General features: G+C 43.2%; 2 protein-coding genes across 2 annotated transcripts; one reads left to right on the top strand and one right to left on the bottom strand.

The window, feature by feature from the left end:
• Positions 1 to 3,912: 3,912 nt before the first annotated feature.
• kmt5ab (lysine methyltransferase 5Ab) lies at positions 3,913 to 7,461 on the top strand. The gene is made up of 8 exons (XM_080765055.1): positions 3,913 to 4,084; positions 4,291 to 4,385; positions 4,772 to 4,916; positions 5,242 to 5,446; positions 5,532 to 5,619; positions 5,841 to 5,900; positions 6,754 to 6,944; positions 7,235 to 7,461. Exons 1-8 carry the CDS (start codon positions 4,075 to 4,077, stop codon positions 7,443 to 7,445), a joined length of 1,005 nt encoding a protein of 334 aa, XP_080621181.1. The 5' UTR covers positions 3,913 to 4,074; the 3' UTR covers positions 7,446 to 7,461.
• Positions 7,462 to 8,735: 1,274 nt separating this feature from the next.
• rilpl2 (Rab interacting lysosomal protein-like 2) lies at positions 8,736 to 11,169 on the bottom strand. Its single transcript, XM_080765056.1, has 4 exons — positions 10,707 to 11,169; positions 9,868 to 10,019; positions 9,334 to 9,468; positions 8,736 to 8,878 (listed from the first exon to the last, which is right to left on the bottom strand). The coding sequence occupies exons 1-4, from the start codon at positions 11,004 to 11,006 to the stop codon at positions 8,857 to 8,859; spliced, it is 609 nt and encodes a 202-aa protein (XP_080621182.1). The 5' UTR covers positions 11,007 to 11,169; the 3' UTR covers positions 8,736 to 8,856.
• Positions 11,170 to 17,172: the final 6,003 nt, after the last annotated feature.

Raw genomic sequence — 17,172 nt, 5'->3', positions numbered from 1 at the left:
TGTAAACCATGGTATTAAATAATAACAAAATAACATCACCTCCTCAGAGACAGCTCCTTCCCCGACCAACAGCAGCAGAGTGTGCAGACAGACTGACTTGGATATTCAGTCTCTGAGCTTTATACCCCCCATGGCCCCTCCCACTAGACTGGACCAACTGAATAGGGGTCAACATGATCCACAACATGTCAACTCTGCCTGGCTTGGCACAAAACACATTCATATACATTATATTCATATTCACATTTCCGTTGAGCTTGTAGCTCTATTTTAAAGTATTTTTAGGTTTCCCAAAAGTCCTTTAATCCTTTGATGTCCTTCTGTGACAGGCAATCCTCCCCCTCCCTGGAAGGGGAGTTGGTTTGTCCCAATATAGAGTTCAGCTGCTTAAAGAGACAGGAATCTAGAGAGCAGTGTGTGTGTGTGTGTGTGTGTGTGTGTGTGTTTGTTCAGTTTGCTGCTTCTTAGTAGTCTTTGCATGTCCTAACAGTGCGTGCTTACTGAAAGGCATGTACACTAGCAGCAAACAGTGACAGGGTGGGGTCACACTGTCACACTGCAACAGGTTGATATTATGGTAGGAGTTTGTGTCGTGTGAGTGTAATGGTTTCAAAATAAACGGGGCAAACAAAACAAGAACAGGCTCCAGACATAAACTAAATAAAGGTCTCAAAAAACAGACGAGCGCAGGGTTCAATAAACAAATAATAAAGTACTTTTCTTTCTGTTGGCAGAGCTGCCATTACAGCGATAGACGGAATCTAGATAGCCTGGGAGCTAGTCGGACATCATAGGAAATAAAGAGAATAACACACACGAGTAGGCAGCAATGACATCCACTCCTTCAGCTTGTCAACACAACATCTGAAGCCAGCCGTTTAGTCAGCAGTTATATACACACATGTTGATAAACATTTCCTGTTGAGCATTTGGCGCTTCAGAATAAGAGCAGGTATATTTAAGACAATAAGATCACATGTTAACACTTTCTTTCTTTCCTTTCTTTAAACTGCTGTTGAAATCTGTGTCTCTGACTGCTCCGCTCGGCCGACAGTCCCCCCCCCCCCCAACGCAATTCTGTCTACCCAAAGTAGGCTAGGGAGGGGCTGCGGGGAGGCGGGGCTGCGGGGAGCCCCCATGACGATCATCATAACTCTTCGGCTCTGTGGCAATGTAATTAGTAGTAGTGTAGACTATAGTGTTGTAGTTCTCGAGACATGGTCTCGTCTCGAGACCGGTCTCGAGACCAAATTTTCGTGGTCTCGGTCTTGTCTCGGTCTCGCGCTTCTCGCCTTTTTTTGTCTTGTGGTCTCGTCTCGGTCTCGCGCCTCATTTGTCTTGGTCTTGTCTCGGTCTCGCGCTTCTCGCCTTTTTTTGTCTTGTGGTCTCGTCTCGGTCTCGCCTCTCATTTGTCTTGGTCTTGTCTCGGTCTCGCGCTTCTCGCCTTTTTTGTCTTGTGGTCTCGTCTCGGTCTCGCGCCTCATTTGTCTTGGTCTTGTCTTGGTCTCTGACTTATTGTCTCGGGTCTCTTCCCCACCGAGACCACTCGAGACGAGATGCAAAACGTTCTATTATATCAACGCGATCGCAAGGACTGAGAGAGTGAGAGGAGCAGGAGCCCATTCACATTAATGAATTAAAGACAGCTGTTAAGGAGAACAGCGCTGCATGACGTTCATACAGGTCCAAAGAAGAGCACATGTTGATGTTATTATGATCATTCTATCATGAAATTATATCAGCCTCAGGCAATGGGCTTAAATAAATAAAGTGTCGGCCGGGAGGCGGAGAGTTACGCACGGCATTGACGGCAATACGCATGCAGCGCCCGGCATACAGCCTGGCATTTTCATTTCAATATATTCTACCAACAGTGCAAGACTGCAAGCTTTCTTTTTGTGTTGTAATTGTAACTTGTAGCCTGTAGTCGTTTTAATAACGAGGTTGAGCGGTGATCTGAATACTGATCTGAAAATAGCCAATCTACAACTATCACAACGCGTTGCACTGCAGCCGTGCAGCGCGACCGCGACATATGTATGAACTATGAAGCATCGCCTCGGTTTAGTTTCATCATGAGAAGAGTAAAGAACCACCACCTACCTGACGTTACATCTATACCTAAAGTAAACTAAAATCCATCCATCGTCCACCTTATGTGATCATGTCTTGTCAGGCTATAATAAAAACGATCATAAAAACAATCCTTTGTTGTATAACGTGCATGCATGCCTCATTGACATTGTTGGTTCACTACCGATTTATTTACTAAAAGGCTCAAACAGCAGCAACCAAAACCAACTAATAAACTATTGTTTTAATTTGAAGGTGAGCCATAGCCCATAGCCATTAATCTGAAAGGTTTTGGTCGGAAACTGTCAAACTGACAGTGACGGACAGTGTGACAGGTGAGGTCACAGTTCACAGGTTAATTCAGTGCATGCGCAATGCACATGGTTTAATTTGGGGGAACAACAAATGTACTGGTCAATAAGATGTCGGCTAATTCAGCTGTTATAAGGTTTGGCTTTGTGGAACACAAAAATTACATTTGCAAGGATAATGGGGGGGAAAAGCACAGTGCAAAGTGCAAGTTTTGTGGAAAATCATACTCTGAGACGTCAGGAAGAGGGAAAAATAGTCTTGGTCTTGACTCGGTCTCGCCTCGCGGCAGTCTTGGTCTCGGTCTCGACCCTCCTACGCAGGTCTTGGTCTCTGCCCCCTAGGCTCGCATCGGTCTTGGTCTTGGTCTTGGTCTCGACCCTCCAGGTCTTGGTCTTGGTCTTGGTCTCGGCCCCATAGGCTCGCATCGCTATTGGTCTTGGTCTCGGTCTCGACCCTCCAGGTCTTGGTCTTGGTCTTGGTCTCGGCCCCCTAGGCTAGCAGCGGTCTTGGTCTTGGTCTCGGTCTCGACCCTCCAGGTCTTGGTCTTGGTCTTGGTCTCGGCCCCATAGGCTCGCATCGCTATTGGTCTTGGTCTTGGTCTCGACCCTCCTAGGTCTTGGTCTTGTCTTGGTCTCGCTTTAGGTGGTCTCGACTACAACACTAGTAGACTATAGCTAAAGGAAAGGTACTATGTTTACCCAGGGTGACTAAGCTCAATAACTTGTTTACAGCCAGCCCTGCTCATAAAACATTTCATGGTAGAGGTTCAATGCCTTGTCCAAGCTTCGGCGGTGGTAACCGGTCCGGGGATACGAAGTAGCGACCTTCCGATATCAAGACCGCTCCGCAAACCGTTCGGCCACCGCTGCGTTACTATGTTACTACCGGTACTTACTAATAGTAGTTAAAGTATGCCCATGTATCGCTAGATGTCAGCACTGTCTCAGCAATGAATCGCAGTGAGATCTGTACTGAGATATTTGATTAATTCAATGGCAGTGTGGGGATGGGGATGAGAAGCTTAGCAACCACACCAGGACTTGATGCAATTAAACCTGGGGCTGCTACAGTCTATGGTTGTGACACAATGTTTATACCAAAAAGGTTTTACCCTGTTAGCCTAGTAGTGTATCTTACCGGTAAGTCTGAAATGATCGGGAAACGTTTGTCTCTCCAGAAACCATGTTTATAGAATAGAACTAGCCTAAGATTGACTCTCGTAGTCGTAGATGTATTTACATTTTCAAATGGCAGTGCCACAGCAGCAGTACTGAAACGACCATAGAGCTTCCACCGTCCAATGCGTCCATGCGTACCGAAAGATAACAACACCCTATGCCCCCAGCCCCCACCCCCACAAATGAAATGAGTGCAACAATAGAATGATTGCAAGAGTTAGCATTGTTGCTAAGTGAGAAGCGGTGACCAATGAGAGAGCTGCCATCAGGTCTCCACGCTCCTTGTTTGGTCAAACAGCCAATCAGAGATACAGTAAGTTTTTTAAATCCACCGACGCTACTATCCAGAAGCACCAGACAGCTGAGCAGCAGCAGCCACCACAGACATTACACACATAGGGGAACAGTGTTATGGTTGTCAAGTAAACAGTTAACTTTAAATACCTAAACCCTCCGGAGTAGACACCAAAAGCGACCCCTCGTCCTCTTTGGCGTGTATTTGGAAACTGAGATGGCCAAAGGTAAGGTTAGCTAGCTTAATGCTAGCGTTAAAGCATTTAAGTTCGAGTTGCATGCACGGACTATGTTTGCTAATGTGACGCTAGCTCACACGTTAGTCTTTGACATAAGTTTTCAATTATTTAATTATGGTCCTGCTTGCTAACACTGTTTTTTTCCTCCAATTGTCCAATTATAGTCTTGCTAACTCTGGTCTGTATTTGTGCAGGGGAGAAAAAAACCTGCAGTAAACTCGAGAAGACTGTTGTTCAACACAAAGGCAGCTCAAAGGAGACAAAGGAAAACAACCCCGAAATGAGCCAGGTAAATGTTTAATAATAACGCCATTTTAACATTGAGTATTAAAACGTAGCATTACAGATACAGTAAGAAGCCCCAAGTAACATTAGCATTTTATAATTTACCAGTTGCTGTTTTATCGAAGCTCCCTGTCCCTGACAACTTAAGTATAACGACTTGTACGTTCAACTTAGAGGTTCAAGTAATTAGTCTATGTTAGCTCTGGAACTGTCCTCATCTAGTCAAACTTGTACGTTGTGAACATCAAACTGCAGTGTGTGTGGCACTTAAGACACGTCATGTTACTAGTTACTAATGTTTCAAAATATATTAAATTGCATTAAGGTAATTATTCATTGGTTATGATTAATTTAATGTATACATTACTGAATTAACTGTTTCTATTGTAGGATTTCGGCAAAGCACCACCTACTATCCAAAGTCTATTGAGTCCAAACAAATCTAGATCCCCTCTGAGTAACCATTCAAGTGTGCTGATACAGGAAGGCAATGGGTCTGATAAATGCCATATTGACACTTCAAATCTCAAGAAAGGTATGGACTTGCACGTTAAGGTTTAATCTGGCAGAAGATTTTATTTCCCCCCTTCTGTTTACCATTTTTCTCAAATTGATTGCATTTCCTGACTGCATGACTATGGCTGTTTACCTCTGAGTTCGTGGACAGTCAGCAGATCCAGTTTAGTTTACATGACCCCAGAAAAATGTACTGTGTTGAATGGTGGTAGTGTTCGCTCACTGTTCAGACTTGCCATCTTATGACATATCCATAACCTTACAGAATTGTTTATTGAAGGATCCCCTTTCTCTTCCTCAACCCCAATGTGTAAGCCAACATGTTAAATTCTTCCTCAATGTAGGCAGACCTAATGAAGTCAACTGTGAGAGCCGTGATTCCAAAGAGCAGAATTCGAGAAAGACATGTCCAGTTCCAGGTTCCAGTGAACACATCTTTGAACGACAGGAGAAGGATTCAATTTCACAAATAAACCCTGGACCTGCACCAGACAATGTTTCAGTGTCCAAAACTGGGAGGGGAACACGTCATAAAATTAGAGAGAAAAAGTATGTGTTGAAATCTTATTCCAGAGAAGCTGACCAGCTGTGTGACAGAAATAATTTCTAAAAAAACTATTTAACCACTTTTCAGACCGGAGAATAAGGCGTCCCAAAACAGAAAGGTCACAGACTATTTCCCCATACGACGGAGTTCCAGAAAAACTAAGGCTGAGCTCATGGTTGGTATACATATGATGGGATAATCAAATGCATAGCTTATAAGAGGGGGAAAAAAGTACTGTCAAAACGTTAATACCAATGCAAAGAAATACTTGATTACCAGTATGCATATTCTCACAAGTAGCACCTGATTTGTTATCTGCTGTGCAATACCATTAACTTGGGATTCAGGGAAAGTGTAGACCTAAATGAGTTGTATTTCTTTCCTCATTGTCAATAGATTGAAGAACACGAACACCTTGATGACCTTATTAAGAATGGAGTTGAAGAAGGTTTGCAGGCGAGTTGATTTAATTTTACAATGTGTTGCCATGGAAAGCACCATTGTCCTAATCAACCTAATGTATGTCTTGTAAGTTAGTTGTAATAATGTTTCATGTGACACTTGAACCAGCTACTGTATGTCCTATGTAACTGTAGTGCTGCTCAGAGCACTTTATTGCCAGCCTACTGCTGGCATTAAAGTGCTCTGAGCAGCACTACAGTTACCCCTGATGGATCTGTTGAGATGCATGTTTTGATTAAGCTGAAAATGCAAAAGTATTCCATAGTCGGGGAGCCAGTCACCCTAAATGTGAGGACCTGTGATGTCATGACATGTGTTTTTTTTCCTATTCATTTGGTCATTAAAGGTCCACAGAATGAGGTCTGCTATGCCGGAAACATAGCTAAAAATAAGTTATGGCCATTTTTGTACACGACACCATAGACAACCTATATACGGCAAACATTTCCAAATCATGCTTTAAGTAGAATGTGACATGTCAAACTAGGGGGCTTTTATGATTCTGAATCCATTCCAAGCATTAGTTTTGCATGAAAAACACTCCTTGGCCTAAAAACGTCCAAATCCCTCATCACAAATGTGATAAGGTCAGCACATTTGTGGATATGACCGAATGGAATCAGAATCGAACCCCCTAGGTTGACATTTCACATGCTACTTAAAGTATGAAATTTTGCCTTATATTGGTTGTCTATGGTGTAGTATACAAAAATGGCCATAACTTTTTTTCTCGCCGTTTCAGGCAGAGCAGACACCTCTCTGGACCTTAATGCCCAAGTGAATGGAGAAAGTCATGAAAAACTATTTTAAACTCATCTAAATGTTTTACCTTGTTTGCCGTTAACAGATCCAAAACATAGAAGGAAAAGGGAGAGGAGTGTTTGCCCAAAGGATGTTCAAAAAGGGAGATTTTGTAGTTGAGTATCATGGAGACTTATTGGAATTGGCGGACGCTAAGGAGAGAGAGGCCCAGTATGCCCTGGATCCTAACACAGGATGTTATATGTACTACTTCCAGTACCACTGCAAAACCTTCTGGTAAGTCAGTGTTCACCACTCGGTTTCATAATCTATCTATCAAAAAAGAGAATCTTCCAAGGAAGGGACTGCACACTCCAGGGAACAGAGACAGACAACTTACTGCATCAAACTTATTAGCACTAATAAATAAGTTTGATGCAGTAAGTTGTCTGTCTCTGTTCCCTGGAGTGTGTCTCTTTTTTTTATGTCTATGCCTGCTAACTAGACTTGCACCTCCTACGGGTCTTTTTGGATGTGCAGGAGTCCCTTTGTCTATATATTTAAAAAGAATCTTCTTTCGTTTCAAGTGTGGATGCTACCAAGGAAACCAACCGCCTGGGACGACTAATCAACCACAGTAAAATTGGTAATTGCCAGACAAAGCTTCATGGCATTGACGGAAGCCCTCATTTGATACTGGTGGCCTCCAGGGACATTGAGGCAGAAGAGGAGCTGCTGTATGACTATGGTGATCGGAGTAAAGCTTCCATCTCCGCTCACCCCTGGCTCAAATACTGAACTGTTGGTATCTTACAGAAGTATCAATCCTTATATGCTTTATGTGCGGTATGTAGATAGGAGCAATCATCAAAATACAGTCCAAATGTTTGTTTTATATAGTATCAATTGTTTTTATAGATATTTAGGATAGAGCTTCCACTCATGAAATTTGTATTTTGCATCTGTAGTGTTTTTATAATGCTTTTATACATACGGTTTAGCTAAATGTAATAGGTTGGGTGTCAACCGTAATTAGGAATTTCTCTTTGAAGTAAATTCTGCAACGTCTATTTCAATATTGTGAATAAGCTGCAATTGAAGAATAAATTGGCTGAGTTCTTCAAACTGCTACATGACCAATGTTTAGGGAGGTCATCTGGTTAAATGGCAAGAGCTGTGAGTGAATGTTCATACTGTGCTGAAATGACATTTGAGTATATAAGTAGTTGGTACACTTTGACCAATAACATACTTAAATGCCTGTACGTGTACAGCTTGGTTTTTGTCGCAAATGCATTTGATACTATCCAGGCAGTAAATATTGCATACACGTTCCTAAAACAGCTGTAGCAGATGAATGAGTCTTAAGTACACCAATGCTTGCTCCCTAGGTGCAATTCTCCAATGAGATTTGATGGCATCTGATTAGTTAGCTGAAGTGTACATTTAAACAAGTGGGTACACAAGTTAATGCTGTACACTGATTACAGGCATAGAATATGAAAATATGGCAGTTTCTTCACTGTTAGGTCCTGGTGTGCATTGTTGGGAAACTGTCTAGTCTGGCCACAGAGGACACAGTGATAACCTTTACACAAAAAAAGCTAGGATGCTAGATGGCAATAAGCTAGACCCTTGTTTGTCTTGGGATCAACCCTTTGTTAATTTATCTGCTTTACTCACTAGACAAGAGCAAAATAATTAAGAGGGCACCATAAGTGCACAGCAGAAATGGATATCAAACTGAAATCCTTTTCCCACTGCAAAAAACCCTATTCTACAGTACAAATGTTGCCAATCCATGGCTCATTCTTTGCATCTCCCATTATATTAGAACAAATTCAATTAAGTTACATGAGTGGACGTTTTCATAGGAACCAGTTAATTCAAATATTTAATTACAATTAGTAGCATGCTTACATTTTTTTTAAGTTAATAAAAAATGACATCTTCAATGAGGTTGCTGTATATAAAAATTATTATAGAGACATAACATCAGTGCACACTTAAATACTAATAAGATAATACTCTCGTTTGGTTTGTTTATCACAACTTTCATGTAAATATACTGTGGTAATACCCCATAATTACAAAATGGTGCTGTTACATTGTACCAAAAGAAATGCTATAAAAGTGTTCAGATGATTTGAAAAAAATATCTGCATACAAATCCTGTTTGATTTGACCAGTTCTTGTCACAGGTTATTCTTTATTTCCGCCTGAATGAAAACCTAGAAAGAGAATAATTGAGAATTAGCTAGACAAATGCATCCCGTCTGTAGAAGCAAGGGGCTGCAGACATGATCACAGCACTAGTCGGATATAGGGCAGGTTTAAGTTTGCTCATTCAAGCATTCACAATGATTCTCAGCATTTGCACAAATACTGCTAGTCACAAGTTAACCATTATGAGACCAGTGATGGGGTGGTGAGAAGAATCTCCCTGCTGGTTTAACATCACATCATGTGATTATGGCTGAGAATTTCCCTGAATACTTGCCATTTAGGGTGCACACAAATGTTGCTATGGCCAAATGCCCTGGTCCTCAATCTGCCACCTATCCAGTCACAACTTGTATCATTATTGTGAGTGACCACTAAGATGGAGCCCTTTCTGACCTGTCACAGTTCTAGTGTTTTGTTTTAATTATTTCCATCCAATAAAGCAGTGAACCATATTACTCACAGTTTACCGATGGGTGTTTTCTCCTCTTTTGGATCCTCCTTTAAATCATTTGTTGTGGCAGGAATAGAGTCTGTGGAGGGTGGTGAATTCAGGTCTACTTCCACCATGACTGATTCAGCCTTTGGCAGAATCCCACTGCATACAGCCAAATGATAAAGACAGCACATAAGTGTGTAGGCTCGGGGGGCGGGGGTACAGCTGAACATGGTTTTAACATAGTTACTAACCTAAAATGTCGGAACAACCTGGATCTTAACCACTAATAATAATTATAATTGATATATATCAATATTGGTCAGTGCAACACCACCAGGTTTTCTCAAGATTGTATCAAGAGAGATTATGTTTTCAGGGAGGACAATTTGTTCAGTTGCTAAAAGTTAATATTGCAAGATTTATTCTAGTGATTTGCACAAATTGAGGTCAAACAGACAAAGTTAACACATGCAGTGGTATCAACATAGTTTCTACTTTATGTACGTGTATATACATAGATTTTTTTTTTTACTGTATCTTGGAGTGTATTTTTTTCACCTCTTGTATAGCTGAAGCTCCTCTTGAGCTAACATAAGCTGAGCCTTTAGCTGGTTCCGTTCTTGGAGAACTTCCTTCAGTTCCTGCATTGTAAAGCGTGGTCTGTTGGGATCTTTCAAGTCTATCACCAATTGGTTTGGTCCAGCCGTTTGCTGTAAGGAGAGCAAATACATTTCATCCTAAATATTATATGCTTATAGAGCTATAAAGAAAATGCATGTGCAAGACGCAAGTTATGTACAGCAACAGTGGTTCTCAGTGTGGTGGGGGGGGGGGGCGGGCACTGTTAATTGGGGTCCCCAGCTTCTTTATTTTGGGGGTCTCTAGCCACTCCTATATTCAGCTAGCCTATTAGTGTAGATTATCGTTTTACACAGACATTAAATTCCCATTGACAATGAATGGAGAATTTTACTCATAGTGTCTGAGCAAATAGTGTATGTTACGTCATGATTATGTACGACGATAAGAGCGCCCCTCACTTGACACGGGTGTGATTTATTTTAAATTAAAATCAGCTTAACAACTTTAACCCACATCTACATATTTTTAAACATTTTAACAACATAAATCTTGTATGGGGGGATTGGGGCCCTTGATAAAATATGTTCACATTAGCCATGGTTCACATGACGCTCGTACTGATAATTATGAATTATGATTATGAATCATGTTCAGGGCTATATGTTCACATGGGATATGCGGCCAAATAGCCATATGTTTTGAGGGTCCAACTCTTGTCATGAAAACGTTTGAGAATCCATACTATATGTAACGTTGTAAAAGTTATAAAAAGGTATAAAAGTAATAAGTCTGGCAAACGTGGCAAGTTCACTCACCGTGCCCTGCCCAGAGGAACTTTCTTTTACGATTCTGTCCAATTCGCTCTTGAAGTTATCTCGCTCCATTTTCAGCTCTTCTATTGACAAGTTGTACTTATTGACTAAAGTCTCAAACATTTCCAAAACCCTGACAATTCTGAATTGCAGGTCCGAAACCTCCTCACCCGTGTTGCTTATTTTCAGTAAATCTCTGCCGATTACGTAGGAAATGTCATACACATCTTGGACTGTGAGCTGAAACGCGTCCTTCTCGAAAGCCAAAGCAGGAGAGTACTCTTCACGTAACTCCATTGTCATAGACTTTCGGAGTGCCTCAAAATCGGAGTACTTTACTACACCGTTCACTTGCCTACAATGTTACTTTGTAAGAGTTGTTTATATCCTACTTTTACTCTTGGATGAGTACTGTACAAGTTCCACCACTAAAGCGTCTATCGTTTCCTCATTACCAACCCTCACTTCCCCCTAGGCATCAATACTCTATGCCTGGCATCAACCAATGGCGTGCCTGGTGCACAGTGGAGGAGGGCGAAGTATCCCTGGCGACAGGTGAAAACAATGCGAACAATGAAAAATCAGGTGACAGAGCACGTGATGTGGTTATCATCAAGATTCATTTATCTGATTCTTTCTGGCAGAGAGAGAGAGATGCCAATGCCAATACAAATGCTTGACAAGAACATGGCAAAGTAAAGATGAGAATGTATTAGAATTTATGATCAAACATTAAAGGACCATTAAAGGTCCTCACTAATAATCATGATAAAATGGCACAATTCTTTTCCATTTCAGAAACACGTCCACCAGTGACATCGATGGGGAATCCAAGCTAACAGAAACTGCAAGCTTTCTAGTCCTGAAAAGTTGCAATGTGAAAGTGGTAGCCATCGTGGACGGGTTTCTGAACTGACCACAGCCTCCTCATATGAGACACAGACTGAGTAGAAAAGTGGTCCTTTAACGAAATATTGTCACAATAGATATTACCAGTACATTTGTACATAATGCCTAGTCTAAGGCACTCTTTGAGAGGAGGTATCAGAGAGATCTCAGTTAGGTTTTGCAATATTCAGACTCATTGGAGAACGAAAAGAAAAAAGCACATTTAGTAAGGAGTCCAGGGATTTGTTCTACATCAACATATCACACACCTTCTATTGAGATCAGATCTGACACTAATTGATTGTTGGAGGCTTGGTTGGAGCACATCTTCAAAAGTCCATAGTGTTATTAATGGATCAAGATGTCTCATGGATGTTGTTCTATCAACTTTAGTTATCAACAAGTGTGAGTCTGCTCAACTTACCTATGATAGTTTCTTGGCATGTTGTGAATGAAAGACCATTATAACAAAATGTGGCTTTTCACGGTGTAAGTAGAAGTTTTCTGGAAAACATGCTAAAACTTAATATACATGAAACAGAACTCAATTGTAAAATTCATCATCAACAACACATTTCCAACCTATAGAGAAGACCATTAAGATTTCAGTTTGTGTAACACTGAAATGATTCAAGATTCAATACTTTATTGCCATGTCAACAGAGTTGATTGGAATTTATTTCAGTGACATTCGGCCACGGGGGATATAAACAACAATTTGAACTACACAGCTGCAGCCATATTTCGGCGCTGCCCTCAGCTTTCTTGCATCTCGATAGGAGGGGGGGGGGGGGGCATATAAAAAGCACTGCAGTCCAAGCCATCCCAGCAGTTGGCAGGAATGGAGTGGATGGGGATTGAGACAGCGAGCGGCTCCGGTGAGTGCAAGAAGAGAATGGTACCAGGCTCGTGTCATGCTCATGTGCTCTGAGACTAATATGCAGGAACATACTGTATACAGTATGTGACACTGACACATGTCATTGACTGGCAGTGAGCACATTTAAACTTATTACACAGGCTGACATTACTGATGACCCTGTAAAACCCATGTAACAGCTAGACCAATATAACTGATTTTTGATTGACATTTTCAGTGACAGTACATATAAAAATATTATTAATAAATAAATACATTCATACTATTTCCAGTTGACTCGACATAAAAAAAACATGGGTCACTATAAATGGAACCTCCTGCAACTCAACTATCAATGGCACAAAACTGTAATCAGTAAACACTAAAACTTGTATATTTAGACATTTTATTTTAATGAGAATCTAATATTAGAATGGTTTCTAGCTTAGCCCTGCCTTTCCATGTATATCAAGCTGTAGTTACATTTAAAATGTAGGTGCTGTCAAATAAAATTGTATGATATAAACAGTTAGCAGTGTGACAGAAAAATAATTGCTATCCTTAACTAAATACATTTTTAGTTGATATAATAGTTATTGGAAGTCAAGTCGATTATTATCGTTTATTTTCATTGACAAATTGTCATGATCCGTGACCTGGTCTGTCACCCTGATGTGTTTCCCTATGTTCCTTGTTTTGGGTTTTACTTTTGTGTACTTTTACCTTTTATTTTGTAGTATCTAGTGTCTCTTGGTTTCCTGTGTTGCCCATGTTTACCTGCCTTGTCTAACCCTGTGATTAGTGTAGTGTTCCCAAGGGGCCAGCTAGGCACTCCAATGTTGAAGCGCTGGTCCCTAGTGGTAAGAGGAAGGACTGCAGGCGGACCCGTGGATTCTTGACGAGGAAACCCCGTGCAACCGAGCGCCCAATGTAAAGCCCAGGTGCACTCTGGGTGCACTTCCGCATTTGGACACCAAAATTTGGTGTCCAAATGCGGAAGTGAAATGCTGAATCAGCGAAAAGACGGTACTTCCGGCAGCCTTCCGGGTGCTTCAAAACGCCACTGAGCAACTTCCACTGACATGAATAGCGGAGGGGGCGGAGCTTCGCGCTAGTTTAGTCTCTATCCTTTTAATACTCTATGAGTGTTCCCCACCTGTGTCCTGTTACTCTCCCAGCCAATCCCTGTGTTGATTTGTCTGTTGTATTTCACCTGTGTCTAGTCAGTCCATGTCTATTTATATGCCCTTGTGTTTTCAGTTCTCCGTTGGTTCGTTATTATTTGTCACTGTGAGTATTCGTGTTAGTACCTTGTTCCTTGACTCCTCGTTTGCCCTGTATTTCAGATCCCCTAGTTTTCCCAGTTTAGTGTTTCCCTTTGTACTCCTTGTTCTATGTTTTGACTGCCTACTCATCGGGCTTGATATAATAAATATCTTCATTTGAACTGAGCTGCCTCTGCCTCTCATCTTGCACTTGGGTCCTCCTACACTGTCTTGACTCGAACCGTGACAGAACGAACCAACCAACATGGACCCAGCAGATAAGGCAGAGGAGGATGATTTCACCAAGGTTCTTCAGTCGATGGTCTCTATTATGGAGTTTTGCAATCGTCCATCAACCAGTGCTGAACAGAAGATCGAGGCTCTGAAGCAGGCTCTCCGGGTGGCCTACTCCCGTCCAGACCTAGCAGGCAAGCTTGATGGCATTGTAAAGGGAATGTGGGCTGCCATGTCCAATGCACCTACCAGCCTCCGGTCTGCAAGCCGTCAGCCCACTTGTCCCCCTGCTCTTCAGCCAGAGATCCACCCTCCTTCCCAGCCTGTTCAACAGCCCTGCTTACCCTTTACCTGGAAGGATTTTGGTGTAACTAGGGAGGTGTTTTATGAAGACTCCGACTTCCTAGAGTCCCTTCATAAATATTGGAGGGGTGACTGTGTATTGGCCAAGTATTTGGCTTTCTTCAGATGGGAGAGCCGTGGTGCTTTGCAGTCTCCTCTGTTTTCCCGTCTCCCATCACGCCGCTGCCCGGCTCTCCGCCGCCCGGCACTCCGTTGCCCGGCACTCCGTTGCCCGGCAGTCCTGCAGCCCTGCAGCCCTGTCTGCAGCCCCAGTTCCTCGACCTGCAGCCCCGTCTGCAACCCCAGTTCCTCGGCCTGCAGCCCTGTCTGCAGCCCCATTTCCTCGACCTGCAGCCCTGTCTGCAGCCCCAGTTCCTCGACCTGCAGCCCTGTCTGCAGCCCCAGTTCCTCGACCTGCAGCCCTAGTTCCTCGACCTGCAGCCCTGTCTGCAGCCCCAGTTCCTCGACCTGCAGCCCCAGTTCCTCGACCTGCAGCCCTGTCTGCAGCCCGAGTTCCTCGACCTGCAGCCCCAGTTCCTCAACCTGCAGCCCCGTCTGCAGCCCCAGCTCCTTGCTCTGCAGCCCCAGCTCCTCCGCCTGCAGTCCCACCTGACCCCTCGTCGACTGTCCCCGCCGACGTGCCGCCTGACCCCCGCTCCTCGCTTCTAGTGACTGTGTCTCCTTGTCCTAAGGTTCCCCTGTCTCCATGCCCCAGACCCAGCACAGCTCCTATAGTCCCCTTGCTTGTCCTCCTAGTTGCCCTACTCCCCCAGTTTTTCAAACTAGCTCCCATGTTTTTACATCTGCTAGACCCATCTCAGGCCCTCAGTTTCCCCAGGCTACGTCCAGTCCCCGACCCCCTCTGGTCCACTCTGTCCCACCTACCACCCCGTTAGCTGATCTCCCTATGTGTTTATCTGCGTGTCTCCCTGTCTGTATGTCCGCGAGTGTGCATGCCAGTCTTCTTGTGTGTCTGTCTACTCCCCAGTCCTTTAGTCCCCCTGCTAACCGTTTTACCCCCCTGTTATGTCTGACTGCTTGTTTGTCCGCCTGTTTGACTGTCTGTCAGTTAATTTGTTTGTCTCTCGGTTTGTCTCACTTTCTGCCTCTCTGTTTGTCTGTGTGCTTGTCTGTGTGTCTCCCCACCTGCCTTTCTGTGTGACCCTTGCCCTAAGCCTCTCCAGTGTTCGTGTCCCTACTGGTTTTGAGCTTGTAGATCTGCAAAGATGTTTTGCTGTTTTGATTCCTGCCAGTCCCATGTTTAGTCCAGTTTTTTCTCTTGCCCCTGATCCCCTGTCCCAGTGACCCTCCTTCCAGACCCCCCACCGCCCGCCCTGCTCGATGTTATGGACTTTGTTTTGTGAGATGTGAAGCGTTGTCTGGAAGCCACCGCTTAAGGGGGAGGCACTGTCATGATCCGTGACCTGGTCTGTCACCCTTGTCACCCATGTGTTTCCCTATGTTCCTTGTTTTGGGTTTTACTTTTGTGTACTTTTACCTTTTATTTTGTAGTAGTGTCTCTTGGTTTCCTGTGTTGCCCATGTTTACCTGCCTTGTCTAACCCTGTGATTAGTGTAGTGTTCCCCACCTGTGTCCTGTTACTCTCCCAGCCAATCCCTGTGTTGATTTGTCTGTTGTATTTCACCTGTGTCTAGTCAGTCCATGTCTATTTATATGCCCTTGTGTTTTCAGTTCTCCGTTGGTTCGTTATTATTTGTCACTGTGAGTATTCGTGTTAGTACCTTGTTCCTTGACTCCTCGTTACCCTGTATTTCAGATCCCCTAGTTTTCCCAGTTTAGTGTTTCCCTTTGTACTCCTTGTTCTATGTTTTGACTGCCTACTCATCGGGCTTGATATAATAAATATCTTCATTTGAACTGAGCTGCCTCTGCCTCTCATCTTGCACTTGGGTCCTCCTACAGTACTGTCTTGACTCGAACCGTGACACAAATCTGTACATTTCAGTGCTGACTAAAACTGTCATCTCACAATGTGCATTGTGTAGAGCAGGGATACTCAAATAGATTTACCTGTGGGCCACATTACAAAAATGGCAAGGGGCCAGGGGCCAGTAGATAAAATTACGACATTAATGATACTTGATAACTTCTCTCTTTCAATTGCTTTATTTTCGCAAAATGTATCAAAGTACAATGTGCATGCACACAATATGTAAATAAATAAACGTGTTACATTTTCTTGCATAAACACAAAGAGCTGTTTCCATAACTGCACAAATTATTGCACATAACATGAGTAGCTGTTATAATAACATAATAACATAACATGAGTAGCTCTTTGCCTGCCTGCCTGTCTGTCTGTCTGTCCATGAGTAGTTATTTGTCTGTCTGTCAATGAGTAGCTGTCTTACTGTCTGCCTGTCTATGAGTAGCTGTCTGCCTGCCTGTCTATGAGTAGCTGTCTGTCTGCCTGCCTGTCCAATTGTCCATGAGTAGCTGTCTGAGTAGCTGTCTGCCTGCCTGCCTAATTGTCCATGAGTAGCTGTCTGTCTGTCTGTCTGTCTATGAGTAGCTGTCTGCCTGCCTGCCTAATTGTCCATGAGTAGCTGTCTGTCTGTCTATGAGTAGCTGTCTGCCTGCCTGCCCAATTGTCTATGAGTAGCTGTCTGTCTGTCTATGAGTAGCTGTCTGCCTTCCTGCCTCTCCAATTGTCCATGAGTAGCTGTCTGTCTGTCTATGAGTAGCTGTCTGCCTTCCTGCCTGTCCAATTGTCCATGAGTAGCTGTCTGCCTGCCTGTCCAATTCTCCATGAGTAGCTGTCTGTCTGCCTGTCTATGAGTAGCTGTCTGACTGCCTGCCTGTCCAATTCTCCATGAGTAGCTGTCTGTCTGTCTGCCTGTCTATGAGTAGCTGTCTGCCT

The sequence above is a fragment of the Protomyctophum bolini genome (assembly GCF_963924005.1).
Source record: "Protomyctophum bolini genome assembly, chromosome: 6".
Classification (NCBI taxonomy): domain Eukaryota; kingdom Metazoa; phylum Chordata; class Actinopteri; order Myctophiformes; family Myctophidae; genus Protomyctophum; species Protomyctophum bolini.
The sequence above is the reverse complement of the archived record's forward strand: the minus strand, read 5'-3'. Positions and strand labels throughout refer to the sequence as shown.